Below are 17,570 nucleotides of genomic sequence, written 5' to 3' on the forward strand. Positions count from 1 at the left end.
GACTTCCTCTTCCTCTCGCCCCGAGTGACGTCCAAATATAATGTCAGAAACGTTACAGTTACTGCTAAAAAGTAGGGAAATTGCTAGTCGTTCTATTACTAGCAAAATGTAGTGACGTTATGCCCTCGTTACTTAAAAAAGAAACGAATTAGAAGTAACTCATTATTTTTAACGAGTTACTTCCAAGCTCTGGGAGGGATAAGCTCTGTGCAATAAGATATACAAACCATTTTTGCTTTAGATGTCTGGGATGGCTCCAGTGAAATTATATATTGACATGGGAGAGGATCAGCAAACAACATTTTGACATCTTTGGTGTGCATAATAAAACATTCTTGAAGGCTTTAAGTTAAAAATTAGCAATAGTTATAATTTTTTATTACTGAGTCAGTAAAAAATATGACTAAACACAAGTAATGCCAATTTGATTTTTGTAAATCAAAGTTCATTTAGTGGTACCGATGTACATCATACATTAAAGTGGTAAGAAAAATACTGACATTTCACATATTATACATGTTCATGTAAAAATCATGTTGCATAAAGGTTTTAATTAGAAAACGCACAAGTCACAGAAGTACACAACATCATCCTTAATAATATAGTTGTGGAAGATCAAAGATTTCACAGTTCAGCTTGACTTCATCCAGAACTATAGAATAGTTCCAGAAAAATGTACTATAGCCATATTTTGCTCTTTTTCAGATAAGGTGCACTTAAAAAGGTAAATCAGTCTTCAAACTGCTGGAGGGGAGAGTTAAATTCTTTTCATTTTTGTAAATTAGAACAAGTATCGAAATAAATTTGATTCTGCAAAGTTACTTGTCCATACATATCAATATAAGATTCAATTAAAAATTCAGAATGTGTATTTATACGTGTGTGTATATATATATATATTTATACACACACGCACACACACACAGATCATACAACATATTAGAACTTATAGTAAAATATTGAGCATCTTACAATCAGTTCTGGGTTTTACAGTTAAAAATTGTACACACATCAAGCCTTCATGTATTCATCCAGTAGAAGACAATCCTCTTCCACAAGATGCTGTTGAAGTTTAAGAGGTAGTATATGAAAGTCTAACAGTTTTGAGTTGTACTGAAGCCCAGTACCATTTATATATATATATATAATTAAAATTTACTATATTCTGTTTCAAATTGATTTTAAAAGATTTAAGTAAAAATAAGGTAGTGATAAACAGTTTTACCATCATGGCAACTGCATTACTTTGCAATTAAATGCAGTGCAGCCTGTCGTTTTAATAGCAAAATGTAAGGAGCCTTTTGCTTATCCTTCTCTAGTTTTCATTGATTTTGTCAAATTCCCAATGTCTAATTTTATTAGGCATAATTACTTCAAGCCAAGATTTTATGCATTACAAATATTTGTATATATATATGCTTTATAAAGAACACACTCCATCCCATAATACAAGCTAGCTGATTGAGGCTAGCATCTTAAGGAGTAAAATTTAAACACAGTTTAACAAAACATTTCCTTAAGTTTGTAACTGCAGTGTAATATATCCAAAAGGTTCATGCATGATTGTAGTACAAGTATCAAAAAATCAAACAATGAGTTAAGCAGCACAATAACCCTCTGTGTGTTTTAACAATAAATTAACATCCAACTCTTTCACTAATGTTTTTGTTTCCATGCTTCTGTGTAAGTTAAGTCAATTTTACATCTCATCTACAATATAATGAACCATGTAAGATCTATAGTAGTACATCCATAAAAAGTGTGCAACCAGGTAGTCATTATCTATTTGTGAAACACTCTTGTAATTGACTGTCCCACAATCACAATTATGCGATGAGAAAGGTATAAGCACATGCCCGAAGGATAAATATGATGGCCTTTGCCACGAGCTTTATAAAAAGAAATCTTTTTGTCAAAGGTTAAGTTGGTAAAATAGAAGATCCAGACTGCTTTATTTACGATTATAAAATCTGCCTTTTTTAGGGAACTCTTCCATGAAGAAAGAGCCTTCATATGCAATCATAGGACTCCTGATAGTCAAATCTGTCATTGGAACTTATACTTTGATATTCATTGCATTAACAGATGCAGCAGTATCAGATGCCATAAACCAAGAGAACTAGTTAAGGTACAACAGGAAGAATATTTTAAGACTTTCACATTATGGGTACAATACAATCCCACTGAAGTCAGTGGAAAATCCAAGTGGTTTTAATGGAGATGGATTGTATCATAACATTTCAAGATCAGTTTATCTCATTAAAGGGTAAATGTACCAGGTATACATGGTAGGATTAGACAAGTATCTTCATAGCTTTTTAATGTTCTACCTGATCCATATGAAATAGCAGTGGAGATTTATCCCTCCAAAACCAGAAATAGATCAATATAATTAAGGATTAAATAAGAACAAAGTGTTAAAAAAGTTATATTTCTCAACTACCTAATGCATCAGGAAATCCAATGGGTAGTTCTTTCCCTTCTTGATTTTGCAAATTACTTAAATACATTTTATAACTGAAGTCAGTCAACACACTGTCTGCAATCTGATGCCCACTTACCTGAAGTAAGCCCAGCTGAATTCAGTAGAGCTTACTTCTGAGTAGATATCTATAGGATTGCTGCACTGATCATAATTAAGAATTCCATCTTTTAATTTATATATGACTGGAATGAAATGAGCTAAAATGGTTGAAGTTTATGTTTAGTTACTTTTTTTCATGAACATTGTTGTATTGCAATGCAGTTCAGTCTTGTTCTCATATGACAGTACTCAAGTTTACAATTAAATGAAAATATGTTCCATGAACAACACATGAAGCCCGATCCCAAGACAAGAAACCATGAATTGTGGGGGTCCTTCTTGACATTGAAATTTTGAAAATTAGATCTGCATCATTTTTAGTCATGGGAATGCTGTCCTGTCTTGAAACACAAAAACCAGTCCCTGTTCCAAAAATACTTGTCGCTCAGCTGAGTATCAAAATGGAACAGTTTATTTGATTCACAGTAGAACTCTCCGCTCCAATTTGCAGATATAAAGCCACTGAGTGTAGTAGTGAGAAGTATGTCCTATATGAGTCCAGCCAACTAAAAAATTGTTGTGGCCTCTTAATTTTAAAATGTAAATAAACTGTTGGAATTTCACAATGTTATGATTGTCCCATCTTCCTCCAAGATCTTTTGGTCCGAGTCTTGGATTTCATACTCCATGTTAATGCTGCCAGTTGAACAATACAAGTCTCTGGAAGAAATGAAACCATTCTGCATTGATTCGTGATTGGTTTCAGTTTGTGTCAGTGACTCACTGCTTTCACTTGAAGGAGCAGCTTTTGGAATTTGCTGTGGTTCACCATTATCTTCAATAATGATATCATCTTCATCACTGTCTTCCTCTTCTTCAGGGTGGTACATCGGCACAGTATGTGGAGTGTAACTTGGAAGGCTGGTATCTGTAGACTGTCCTGAGCTACCAGAAGTCCGGCTGTTCCTAACAACATTGTTTCTCTGGTTTGCTGGTCTCACAGTAATTATTAAGTTACGACTGTTAGCAATCATCATATCTGTAACCTGATCAAGGCTTTTCCCTGAAACTTCTATACCATTCACTTCCAGAACTTCATCATTGACAGCCAGTAAGCCTGTGCTTTGAGCCAGTCCTCCAGGAACAAGCCTGGATATGAAAATCCCTGGTACTTTCTCTAGCCCATGGGGTGTCACTCTGACACTAGAACCATCCCGTATATAAAATCCTAGAGGCTTGTCAGTTCCATATTTATAAAGCCGAACTCTGCGATGGGTTTCTGGAAGTATATCGACATCTATAATAGAAGATACTGGTCTGAAGTCTTGTGGCATACTAATGACAATGTGCGGTTTTTTCCTATGGTTATCTGGACGCAACACGTTTGACAAAACATTTTTCTTCCTTGTCATGGTATCTGTCCCAAAGGCACTGTAGTCTGCATCTTCTGCACACACACAAAAGGGGGGGGGGAAGAGAAGCAACATGTTAATAATCTTCAGAGTACAAAATTAGCCCAGTCAGCTTGTATGGTTCTGTCCATCTATTCATTTATTTATTAATTTATATCCCACGCTTTCTCCCAGTAGACCAGGGCGGCAAAAATGAAATCGAATAAATAGTTTAGCATTCTGTAATGTTTCTCTCCTGATCTGCTAAATAGCACTTCTTGAGTAGGCCAGCCTATTATGAGGGAAAAGGTAATAAAGGTAACAATGAGACTAAGGCTGCAATCCAATACACACTTACCTAGGAGTCTCATTGAACCCAATGGAGCTTACTTCTGAGTAGACATGGATTGCAGCCTGAGTCAGTAAAACAGAACCACATTCACAATCAAGTCCATTGCCATTTCAATCTGGCTCAATTCTGGTCTTGATCTGGTTCCTGCACCCTCTCCACAGAATATCCCAAATGGCTGGATTTTCTAAAACACTCAGCTTTGTCTCATCAGGCTTTCCAGAGGAAAAGTAGCCACAAAGCAAAACTGGGAGATTACCCCAGAGATGTTAGTCTGGTTCTAATATCTGTCCAGAGATCTGCGAGGATCTCCAACAGCCAAAGCTGCTCCTATTGTTGAGGGCTTTCTGTGTTGCTTTTGCCCATCCTAGAAGAGGGATAGATAAAAACAATCTGCCATCCCATAACTACTTGGTTCAAAAGGCACACATTCCCCTTTATAGGAGTACAAATGCTTTTAGATGGTTCTTAATTGTTTTAAATATATTTTATTTTAATTTAAATAGTATTGTTTTAATATTTTGATGTTTGTCACCCTGGGTTCCTTTCGGTAGTAGAAAGGGTAGGATACAAATTTAATAAGATAAATATTCACGCATACGTATGAGAGGAGGCTGCACATGTCTGTATTGCATTTTATTTTGTACAAATCACTAAATCTGAAACATGGCTCTCATCCATAATGTCCTTGGCTCTAGGACTTTTAGCACAGAAGTTAGTACTGGAAGAGCACAACTCAGAGCTTTCCAAAGAACTGTCAATGGCTTATATGATATGTACTTAGAATTCTTTAGTCAACATGCAATTCTAGGTTACATTTTTCTTCTCCAGTTTCAGTATATTAGAATAAAAAGAATGAGGAAAGGCAAACAGCCAGTGGACCTAGTGCTGCTAAAGATCTGGATGGTAACCAAGTGACCTGGTTTTAATCTTCTGAAAACAAATACCATTCCACAAGCTCCTTTCCCCTCATTCAGAATAGGTATAATGACTGGCAAAAGACTAAATAAGTAACATACCGTATATTCCGGCGTATAAGACGACTTTTTAACCCAGGAAAATCTTCACAAAAGTTGGGGGTCGTCTTATACGCCGGGTGTCGTCTTATACGTCAGAATTTCTCCTGCTTGCAGCCTGGCCCGGCATCCCCTCCCCTGAGGGGAATCCCCATTGCTCCTCCGTTCCCGCCATCTCCTGCGCGGCCTCCTCCGCCGCAAAATGGCGGCCGGGGTGGGGAGCAGCAGCAGCCGCCGCCTCCCCGCGTCCTTCTCCTCCGTGGCGGCCTCGCCTGCGCCGCCTCCCGCCGCTGCTGCTGCTCCTCCGCCCGCAGCTGCTCAGGCGAGCGGTGGCTGCTCCGGCGAGCGGTGGCTGCTCCTCCTCGGGCAGCCAACAGCGGGCCGCTTTTGCTGCTCTCGCCGCCGCAGGCCGCGCCGGCACCTCCGCTGACGCACAAGCACCGGGCGGTGGCAGCAGCAGCGGGAGGCGGCGGAGGCGGGAACCCGCTGCTGACAGCTGCCCCTGCGGCCTCCTCCTCGGCGCCCGCCGCCGCCGCCTCCGGCCTGCTGGCGCCGCAGGAGCCGGCCTACAACTGGCAGGCGACGAAGCCGACGGTGCAGGAGCGCTTCGCCTTCCTCTTCAAGAACGAGGTGCTCAGCGACATCCACTTCTTGGTGGGCAAAGGTCGGTGCGGGCTATGGGGCGAGGGGGCGCTGGCCACGCAGGGAAGAAAGGGGAGAGGGACGCTGGCTTTTCAAACGGGGATCAGGGTGTTTCATGCGGCTGGGGGCGGGTTGCTATGGGGGCAAGCGGGTTGAAGAGTTGTGGCTGTGGTTGGGGGGCTGTTATTCCAGCGTATAAGATGACTTTTTAACCCAGGAAAATGTTCTCAAAAGTTGGGGGTCATCTTATACGCCCAGTCGTCTTATACACCCAGTCGTCTTATACGCCGGAATATACGGTATTTAAATACTGGAAGATACAAGTGGTTTAACCACAAACTAGTACTTCCAGTCTCCTGGAACTCAAGCTGAAGAATGTTCTTCCAATGATTTTATATAGTTATTATAGCAAAAGGCTTGTTTAAAAGGTGCTTCAAGATAAGCCTCATTTAAATCCATTGCTTGAATTTACACATATTTAATTTAGAAAACTAGAAGTTCTATTTTAAGGGAAGTACCACATCAGAAAAAAAAGTTTGGTTCCTCAAGGACCAACTGAAAATCTCATCTACTGATCTGGTTATACATTTGCCTCCCAAGTTAATAAAAGTCCTTCCCCATATGGTTACCAGTATAAATACCACCAGTTTCTACTCATATAAAATTGTTGAGAAAAAATCTACAACTTGCTTCCTTCTCTATATCTAGTCAAAAAAAATCTGCACAGAAAAAAGCCCTAAAAGTGACTGTGTGAATTATTTGAGCAGCGTTCCCATTACAGAAAGCGCTTTTTTTTACATAACTGTGGTTGTTATACCTTCAGGTAACCCTTTCTACAATTTATCTGGCAAAGAGCCTCTGAATTACATACCAGTCAGCGTTCTGGTTCTGTTCTAAAGTGCATACTCAGCTGATGACAGGCACTTGTGAGACTCATTGCATCTCACTTGTTTTTCTGTATAAGCTAATAACATCCTACTTTGTGGCTACAGATTGCAGGGCAAGATCAGTAGTACTAGGCAAGCTGTTTTTCAGGCAAGCTTGTCTGGCATTAGTGGCCTTCTAATTTAAAGGACCTCAGATAATATTTCAAGACAACTGAGAGTTTGAAAATCACTATTAGGAAAGTATGCTTATATCATAAGGCACATTTGTTAGCATGTACAAATGACTAGAAAGTTTCTCCTTCTATGAATACCCCAGTTTGGGTAATTATAGAGTTGGCTTATTTAACACACTCTTTGGCTAGTGTTGGGGGTCTATGTATAATGAAAGGAAAGGATCGATACCACTTTCAATTTTAGCAACTAGAGAGACGTGGCATATAGTGGCTCATCAGCTACAACAGCGTTACCCAACCTTTTTTGACCCAACGCCCCTTTGCAAAATCTTTTTATGCCCAACGCCCCCCTCAGATTAAGTATATGCCAATGCTTCCTATTCTTCCCTTAAAATATGAGTAATGCATAAAAGGTATTTTCAATTATTATTACTGATCGTTTTTATCATGCCTTTTTATTGCACTAAGATTACACAATAAATTCTTAGTAGGATTTATTAATATACACACATAGTTATAGAAAAGTAAATAAAATTAGATTTATTATAAAATACTAGTGTGATCCTTGAGCTTGATGAGTTTTGGCTAACTTCACAATATCTGGAGTATACACTTGGATAGTAATAGTCTGAAGTCACCACAACTAACAATATCCAAACGGTTTCGATTCTTCACTAGTATGCGATTCACTGCACTAAATCCTCATTCAACAAGATAAGAAGATGGAAAGGCAATATAAAGAACTAATTAAGTCCACACAGTATGAACCAATAGAATACACTGTGTTACTTAACAACAAACTCATTCAGTTTACCGGCATTGTTTCGTTAAACAAGTTCATTTAAACATCACAGAAACAACGGGTAGCGAGTGTGTCTCATTCCTGAAGAAAACCAGCGAATAACTGAGTGTCTGTGTCACCCGTTTGCACACGGCACTCATCCATTGGAAGAATGTGCCCTCCACTAATACACCCAGCTTATCAAACACTCTCTTGTGATTGGTTCCAACATCCCTCAAGACAGCATCGGAACATTACCTAGTGCCAGGGCGTGGCTAATATCCTCATTCCTTGATATGACACTGGCCGCTATTCAGAATTTCTTTACTAAAGAGCACACACTAAGTTATAGTGTTATTTCCATGAATTGAGACTATTAAATACATTCTAACTGGGGACAAAACAGTTTAAATATTAATGATTTGTGTATTAAATAAAATTAAACTTAAATGCTTCAACTGTCGCATCAGACCGCCAAATGTCAATGCCCGCCTAATGAACCCAAATGCCCACCTAAAGTTTGTAGGCATGCCAACGTCCCCCTGAAAGGCTGTAACGCCCCCCAGGGGGGCGCTACCACCCACATTGGGAATCGCTGAGCTACAATATGCCTGTGCGAAATTAACTTTATGGGGTATTTGAGATTTGAAGATAAGAGAGGCAGCTTTTGTGGAAGAAATGGCTTGAATGTGGGATACATACATTAGATCAGCTGAAGAATGGAGAATGTTTGTCATTTCCTGTTTTACAGCTTAAATACAAATTACCGATGACAGTGGAATGTAATCTTCAATTACAACATTTGCTAGTATCTATTTATGGCTCATCTGGGTTGAGTGCTTCAGCATCTTCTAAATTGTTGGAGGTAATTAATTTATCCTTACAGAAAGCTAAACCCATAACAGTCGTTTATATGTGTTTAATGGATCTTTGTAAAGTAGAAATTCAGGAACTCAGAGAAGTGTGGAGTATGAAATTAGAATGTATTATACTGCCTAAACAATAGAAAATTGCTGTAGAATTTATACAAATGTTTCCTTATACCTGAAACTGATTCAGCAAAAGCTAATATAGTGGGTATATTGGACTCCACAACATTTGTATACGAAGGCACTGTCTAGTACGGACAGATGTTGGAGTTGATGTGGGCTTGTCTAGTGATATATTTTTTCTGCTCTGAAGTTGTCCATATTAATTTTGTACTGATGAAATCCCTGATATTTGCAGATGTTCAAACAATGTTAAATTATATTCCTGTAGTATGGAGATTAACAGCAGGACAACAGAAATGGACTTTGAGGGCTCTTATGTTTGCTAAGAGACTACTTTGAGCCTGAAAGGATAAATACCCACCATCTATTACTTAATAGACTGAAAACTTCACTGCCCTGGCTACATTTGAACATATTTCATATACCTATCAATTTCAAATGGATACCTATTTGGACATCTGGAAGGTTCAAATTTATGCTTAACTCAAGATGCATGAACTGATGGGTACTGTATCCATAATGTAAATTGATGGAGATTTATTATTGTTATAAGTATTCATATATGCTCTTTATTTTTTGTATCTTTAACATTTGTTTTCTTTTCTTTCATTGTTAAATTTGCAAGTTAAAAAATTGAAAAAGGAAGGTATACTTGTGATATACTTTTAGAATGAAAAGGAACACCCCATGGGTTATTTGACAAGCGAATAGACAGAGCAAAAGACTTTAAAAACTAGTTTAAATTTAAAATAAAGTATAGACTAGTCACTTATGTCCCTTTCCTAGGCAAATTTCTTGAGAGCTTGGGTGGTTGCCAACCAGCTTTAGGCACTCTTGGATAAGAATGATTTTCTGGATTCATTTCAATCAGGCTTTCATCCAGCTTTTGACCCTGAGACTGCTTGGAGGACACAAACCAGAGCACTGGCTTAGCATTATACATGAACCAGTGCTCACGGCTGTGTTCTCTTCAAACAAACCATGGGCAGAAACCCAAAACAAAACCTGGCTTCCACTTGTGGTTTGTGTGTAAAGATGCAAACTACAAATTCTTGTTTACATACAACACTAAGCCTGCACTCTGGTTTGATTCCTCCTGGCACAACACAGGGAGAAGGAGCAACATGCACCAGTATGCTGCTCATTCACAGTAAACCTTGGCTTATTTTAGATCATGGCTCACAGTTACATGCACACTGGATTATTGAATTCAAGGCTGTGTTCTATGTGAATCATATAATGTCAAGCATTATAAATATGATACAATAGGCCATATATTATGCTGCTAAAATTGGCTAAATAATTGGCCAATTACATAAAATTGGCCAGGGACTGGGCAGTCATCACAGGCACTGGGATCCAGATTCTTGCTCTAGGAGATCATCCTAATATAATGAGAATTATCCATAGTACCTACTTAAGAGATCTTGTACGCTATTTTTATTATCTTTAACTATCTGAGGCCTGCAATTTGCTCTGTTCTCAAATTACAAATATTTACACTATAAACAAGGTCATTTCCTTTTTACTGTATATTATGAAAATGCTCTGTTCACTAACTACTAGCTTTTGGCTCTGAAACGTTGTGGGCCTGTAGCTGTCTTTAAGCAGGAAAACTTGTAATCTGTTCCAATAAATGAATAAAAATTTGCTTGGAGGAAGAACTGAATAACTACTTGTTTTATGGAACTATGGAACAAATAGGACTTTTATAAAGCAGAAAGTTTGTAAACATTTGAGCCCATTTTCTTTAATAAAATCTGTATGCAATTTCCTCCTAGCTATCATTCCTAATGTACTGTAACTTGATGCACATATTGAGCAAAGTTATCTACTCAGTGCTTCATTTAACATTTTCTAAGACTAGTTAAATATGTAAAAATGATGGAATCTCTCTCACACATACACACAGAGGATACTATCCTATTTTATTTTTTTTTTATTTATATCCCACCGTTCCTCCCAGTAGGAGCCCAGGGTGGCAAACAAAAGCACTAAAAACACTCTAAAACATCATAAAAACAGACTTTAAAATATATTAAAACGAAACATCTTTAAAAACATCTTTTCCTTAAAAAAGCTTTAAAAACATGTTTAAAAAAAAAGCTTTAAAAAGGCATTAAGAAGCAATTCCAACAGACACAGACTGGGATAAGGTCTCTACTTAAAAAGCTTGTTGCAAGAGGAAGATCTTCAGTAGGCACCAAAAAGATAACAGAGAAGGAAGGTGCCTGTCTAATATTTTCGGGGGGGGGGTGGGAATTCCAAAGGGTAGGTGCCACTACACCAAAGGTCCGCTTCCTATGTTGTGCAGAATGGACCTCCTGATAACATGGTATCTGCAGGAGGCCCTCACCTGCAGAGAGCAGAAATTAACTGGCATATAAGGGATAACCTTTCAGGTATCCTGGTCCTAAGCTGTATAGGGCTTTGTAAACCAAAACCAGCACCTTGAACTTAGCCCAGTAGCTAATAAGTAGCCAGTGCAATTCATTCAGCAGCAGGTCGACATGTTGGCAATACCCTGCCCCAGTGAGCAGTCTTGCCACCACATTTTACACCAGCTGCAGCATCCGGACCAACCTCAAGGGCAACCTCACATAGAGCACATTACAGAAATGCAGCCTGGAAGTTACCAGTGCATAGACAACAGTGGTTAGGCTATCCTAGTCCAGAAACAGCCGCAGCTGTCTTACTTGGTAAAAGGTACTCCTAGCCACTGAGGTCACCTCTAGTGACAAAGATGGATGCAGGAGCACCTCCAGACTACAGACCCGCTCTTTCAGAGGGAGTACAACCACATCCAAAGCAGGCAACAGACCAATTATCCGAACTCAGGAACCACCAACCCACAGCACCTCCGTCTTGCTAGGATTCAGACTCAGTTTGTTGGCCCTCATCCAGCCCACAACCAAGTCCAGGCAGCGGTCCAGGGCTTGCACAGCCTCTCCAGATTCAGATGTCACAGAGAAATAGAGCTGGGTATCGTCAGTGCACTGCTGACATCTCACCCCAAATCTCCTGATGACTGCTCCCAAGGGCTTCATATAGATTTAAACAGCACGGGGGCAACATGATACCCTGCAGCTCCCCACAGCACAACTGCCAGGGGGCGAAAGACAATCACCCAGTGCTATTCTTTGAAGATGACCCTGGACATAGGATCGGAACTACTGTAAAACAGTACCTCCGATACCCATCTCACCAAGTCAGCCCAGAAGTATACCATGGTCAATGGTATCAAAAACCACTGAAAGATCAAGTAAGAATAATAGGGTCACAATCCCCCTCTCCTTTTTCCGATAGAGGTCATCCATCAGGGAGACCAAGGCAGATTCTGTCCCATAACCAGGCCTGAACCCAGACTGGAATGGGCCAAGAGTACTTGCAACTGCGTCACAACCCTCTAAAAAAGGGGGTATTTTGACTGGATGGTAGTTGTCACAAACTAATGGATTCAGGGTGGGCTTTTTCAGGAGCGGTCAGATCACCACCTCTTTCAGGGCAGCTGGAACCACTCCCTCCCTCAATGACGTGTTAACCACACCCTGGATCCACTCGGTCAACTCCCCTCAGCAAGCTTTAATAAGCCAAGAAGTGCAAGGGTCAAGGGGGTACGTTGCTACCCGCATCGTCGCAAGTACCTTGTCTATGTCATCAGGCTGCATCAACTGAAACCATTCCCAAGAAGTTGCAGCAGATGTTGCCCTGGACACCTCATTGGGGACTACACAGTAGATGTGGATGGGGCATCAAGTCCGCTGTAGAGGCGAGCAATTTTACCCTCAAAGTGCCTTGCAAACAATTCAAAGTGGGCCTCCAAAGGATCTAAAACTCCATTTCCTGGAGCTGATGTCAACAGACCCCTGACAATACAGAAAAGCTCCACTGGATGGCTACTTGAGGATGTGATGGTGGCAGAGAAGTGGGCCTTCTTCGCCGTCCTTACCACCACACAGTAGGGACAGTTCTTGTGCCCAATCAGTCTCACACCACTTGCGCTCTAGCCGTTGTGCAGCCTGTTTCATTGCCCTTAGGTCACTGGTGTACCAAGATGCAAACCAGGCTCTCCAATGCCAGAGAGAACTGTCAGGGGAAACTGTGTCAAGAGCCCAATGCACCTCGTTGTTCCACAGCGTGACAAAGGCTTCAACAGGGTCACCTGCTCTATCTACATAGAACTCCCCCAAGGCTTTCAGGTATCCTGTGGATTCCATTAGTCTCCAGGGGCAGACCATCTTAATCTGTCCACCAACGCTACCGGGGAGGATTGGAGCCGTAAGTCTAAACTTCATCAGGAACTGGTCTGCCATGACAATGCAGTGACATCCACCCCACTATCTCCAGACCACCCTTCCCCATCTGGAGCAAAGCACAAGTTGAGGGTGTGCCCTGCCCCATTATATAAATACTGTAGCTTGTATGCCCAGTGACTTTAGAAGCCTGCCTTCTGACTGAGGCCAGTCAGGGTTCTGTAACATGGGGGGCAACAAACAGTGCTCCTCCGGATGACCTCAGTGATTGCGCTGGGATATAAGGGCTCAGGCAATCCTTATGGTATCCAAGTTGTTATGGGCTTTATATATCAGATGGACAAGAATGAGTTTGGATATGCAGACATTTGCACAGCTATATACCCAGTCTTACCATTGGTGGAAATTTTACTAGTTGAACATAACAGGATGTGATGTATCCAACAAAATGCTCACACAAGACATTCCCTGTCTCCCTCCACCACTCTTTGTGCCCCCCAAAGCTGCTCCTGAGGATCCCAGGAATGGCCTGGGATGTGGGGAATGTTGGGCAGAGGCAGCTCCTGTGAGGCCATGCACATTTTTATCTGTAACTGTTTTCAGGATGTTTTTGTGTATAATTGTTGATTGCTTCTTTTGTTTGTTAAAATGTTGTGCTGCTGTGTTTGCCGTCCTTGGCTCCTTCAGGAGGAAGGGTGGGATTTAAATTCAATAAATAAAAAACAGAAAATGATTCCTGGAATTTAACCTTAAACAAATATGGGAATAAAAGCAGTAAGTAAAATTCACCTGGAAGTGCGAAGTTATGCAAATACTAATAACTCCTATTAGATAGTTTGGTAGACAGTGCTGGGGAGGAGTCAGTGGTCGTGGTGCACGTTGGCACCAACGACATGGGGAAATGCAGCCGTGAGGTCCTGGAAGCAAAATTTAGGTTGCTAGGTAGGATGCTGAAAGCCAGGACCTCCAAGGTGGCTTTCTCTGAAATGCTACCAGTTCCACGCGCAGGACCAGACAGACAGGCCCAGCTTCGCAGTCTCAATGCGTGGATGAGATGATGGTGTCGGGTGGAAGGGTTCGGATTTGTTAGGCACTGGGGAACATTTTGGGACAAGCCGGGCCTGTACAAAAGGGACGGGCTCCACTTGAACCAGAATGGAACCAGACTGCTGGCACTTAAAATTAAAAAGGTAGCAGAGCAGCTTTTAAACTGACTGAGGGGGGAAACCCGACAGGAGCTGAGAAAGGTCCGGTTCGGAATAAACCTCCCCCCTGGGATAAAAACCAAAGAAATGATGAAATTTTAAAAGGGGTAGGCCTAGAAGTAGGCATTGTGAGAGCAGGGGCACAGGATATAAATTCAGAAGAGCAAAATTACCACAGGCCTAACCACAAGTGCCAAAGACACTTGAAGAGAGACACTGCTTACAAGTGCCTGTACGCTAATGCTAGGAGCCTCCGAACCAAGATGGGAGAACTGGAGTGCTTGGTCTTAGAGGAGAGCATTGATATAGTGAGCATAACGGAGACCTGGTGGAATGGAGAAAACCAGTGGGATACAGTTATCCCTGGATATAAACTATATCGGAAGGACAGGGAAGGACGTATTGGTGGCGGAGTCGCTCTATACGTGAAAGAAGGCATTGAATCCAGCAAGCTCGAAACCCCAAAAGAGGCAGACTCCTCCACAGAATCGTTGTGGGTGGTGATACTGTGCCCCAGGAGGGACTTAATACTGGGAACGATCTATCATCTCCCTGATCAAAATGCTCAGGGAGACCTTGAGATGAGATATGAAATTGAGGAAGCATCCAAACTAGGAAAGGTGGTAGTAATGGGTGACTTCAACTACCCGGACATAGACTGGCTGCATATGTGTTCCAGTCATGACAAAGAAGCAAAGTTTCTAGATATTCTAAATGACTATTCCCTAGATCAGTTGGTCATGGAACCGACCAGAGGGACGGCAACCCTGGACTTAATCCTCGTGGGGACCGGGACCTGGTGCGAGATGTAAGTGTTGTTGAACCGATTGGGAGCAGTGACCACAGTGCTATTAAACATACATGTAACTGACCAATTGCCAAGAAAATCCAACACGGTCACATTTGACTTCAAAAGAGGAAACTTCACAAAAATGAGGGGATTGGTAAAAAGAAAGCTGAAAAACAAAGTCCAGAGGGTCACATCACTCGAAAATGCTTGGAAGTTGTTTAAAAACACTATATTAGAAGCTCAACTGGAGTGCATACCGCAGATCAGAAAAGGTACCGCCAGGGCCAAGAAGATGCCAGCATGGTTAACGAGCAAAGTCAAGGAAGCTCTTAGAGGCAAAAAGTCTTCCTTCAGAAAATGGAAGTCTTGTCCAAATGAAGAAAATAAAAAAGAACACAAACTCTGGCAAAAGAAATGCAAGAAGACAATAAGGGATGCTAAAAAAGAATTTGAGGAGCACATTGCTAAGAACATAAAAACCAACCACAAAAAATTCTATAAATACATTCAAAGCAGGAGACCAGCTAGGGAGACAATTGGACCCTTGGATGATAAGGGAGTCAAAGGTGTACTAAAGAACGATAAGGAGATTGCAGAGAAGCTAAATGAATTCTTTGCATCTGTCTTCACAGTGGAAGATATAGGGCAGATCCCTGAACCTGAACTAACATTTGCAGGAAGGGATTCTGAGGAACTGAGACAAATAGTGGTAACGAGAGAGGAAGTTCTAAGCTTAATGGATAATATAAAAACTGACAAATCACCGGGCCCGGATGGCATCCACCCGAGAGTTCTCAAAGAACTCAAAGGTGAAATTGCTGATCTGCTAACTAAAATATGTAACTTGTCCCTTGGGTCCTCCTCCGTGCCTGAGGACTGGAAAGTGGCAAATGTAACGCCAATCTTCAAAAAGGGATCCAGAGGGGATCCCGGAAATTACAGGCCAGTTAGCTTAACTTCTGTCCCTGGAAAACTGGTAGAAAGTATTATTAAAGCTAGATTAACTAAGCACATAGAAGAACAAGCCTTGCTGAAGCAGAGCCACCATGGCTTCTGCAAGGGAAAGTCCTGTCTCAGTAACCTATTAGAATTCTTTGAGAGTGTCAACAAGCATATAGATAGAGGTGATCCAGTGGACATAGTGTACTTAGACTTTCAAAAAGCGTTTGACAAGGTACCTCACCAAAGGCTTCTGAGGAAGCTTAGCAGTCATGGAATAAGAGGAGAGGTCCTCTTGTGGATAAGGAATTGGTTAAGAAGCAGAAAACAGAGAGTAGGAATAAACGGACAGTTCTCCCAATGGAGGGCTGTAGAAAGTGGAGTCCCTCAAGGATCGGTATTGGGACCTGTACTTTTCAACTTGTTCATTAATGACCTAGAATTAGGAGTGAGCAGTGAAGTGGCCAAGTTTGCTGACGACACTAAATTGTTCAGGGTTGTTAAAACAAAAAGGGATTGCGAAGAGCTCCAAAAAGACCTCTCCAAACTGAGTGAATGGGCGGAAAAATGGCAAATGCAATTCAATATAAACGAGTGTAAAATTATGCATATTGGAGCAAAAAATCTGAATTTCACATATACACTCATGGGGTCTGAACTGGCGGTGACCGACCAGGAGAGAGACCTCGGGGTTGTAGTGGACAGCACGATGAAAATGTCGACCCAGTGTGCAGCAGCTGTGAAAAAGGCAAATTCCATGCTAGCAATAATTAGGAAAGGTATTGAAAATAAAACAGCCGATATCATAATGCCGTTGTATAAATCTATGGTGCGGCCGCATTTGGAATACTGTGTACAGTTCTGGTCGCCTCATCTCAAAAAGGATATTATAGAGTTGGAAAAGGTTCAGAAGAGGGCAACCAGAATGATCAAGGGGATGGAGCGACTCCCTTACGAGGAAAGGTTGCAGCATTTGGGGCTTTTTAGTTTAGAGAAAAGGCGGGTCAGAGGAGATATGATAGAAGTGTATAAAATTATGCATGGCATTGAGAAAGTGGATAGAGAAAAGTTCTTCTCCCTCTCTCATAATACTAGAACTTGTGGACATTCAAAGAAGCTGAATGTTGGAAGATTCAGGACAGACAAAAGGAAGTACTTCTTTACTCAGCGCATAGTTAAACTATGGAATTTGCTCCCACAAGATGCAGTAATGGCCACCAGCTTGGATGGCTTTAAAAGAAGATTAGACAAATTCATGGAGGACAGGGCTATCAATGGCTACTAGCCATGATGGCTGTGCTCTGCCACCCTAGTCAGAGGCAGCATGCTTCTGAAAACCAGTTGCCGGAAGCCTCAGGAGGGGAGAGTGTTGCGGGCTTCCCCCAGGCACCTGGTTGGCCACTGTGAGAACAGGATGCTGGACTAGATGGGCCACTGGCCTGATCCAGCAGGCTCTTCTTATGTTCCTCTACAAGAAAGGATTTCCAAGTACAGCTCTCTCAATAGTTGAGCAGGAAGGACAGGAACTGATTAAGGCTGGCGGGTGTCCTGCCCAAAGGTGATGGATTCAGACTATTGCGAGGTGATGTCTTTTTCTCTTTTTATTAGTGTTATAGTTACATAGCAGT

General features: G+C 41.4%; 1 protein-coding gene across 1 annotated transcript in view; it reads right to left on the reverse strand.

The window, feature by feature from the left end:
* Positions 1 to 423: 423 nt before the first annotated feature.
* The window catches only part of PARD6B (par-6 family cell polarity regulator beta), a 34,901-nt gene continuing 17,754 nt past the window's right edge, over positions 424 to 17,570 (reverse strand). The window contains exon 3 of the mRNA XM_061631274.1: positions 424 to 3,971. Coding sequence (XP_061487258.1) covers positions 3,145 to 3,971 — 827 coding nt within the window. The 3' untranslated portion in view covers positions 424 to 3,144. The remainder of the gene's footprint in view (positions 3,972 to 17,570) is intronic.

This window comes from Rhineura floridana, chromosome 6 (assembly GCF_030035675.1).
Source record: "Rhineura floridana isolate rRhiFlo1 chromosome 6, rRhiFlo1.hap2, whole genome shotgun sequence".
Lineage (NCBI taxonomy): Eukaryota > Metazoa > Chordata > Lepidosauria > Squamata > Rhineuridae > Rhineura > Rhineura floridana.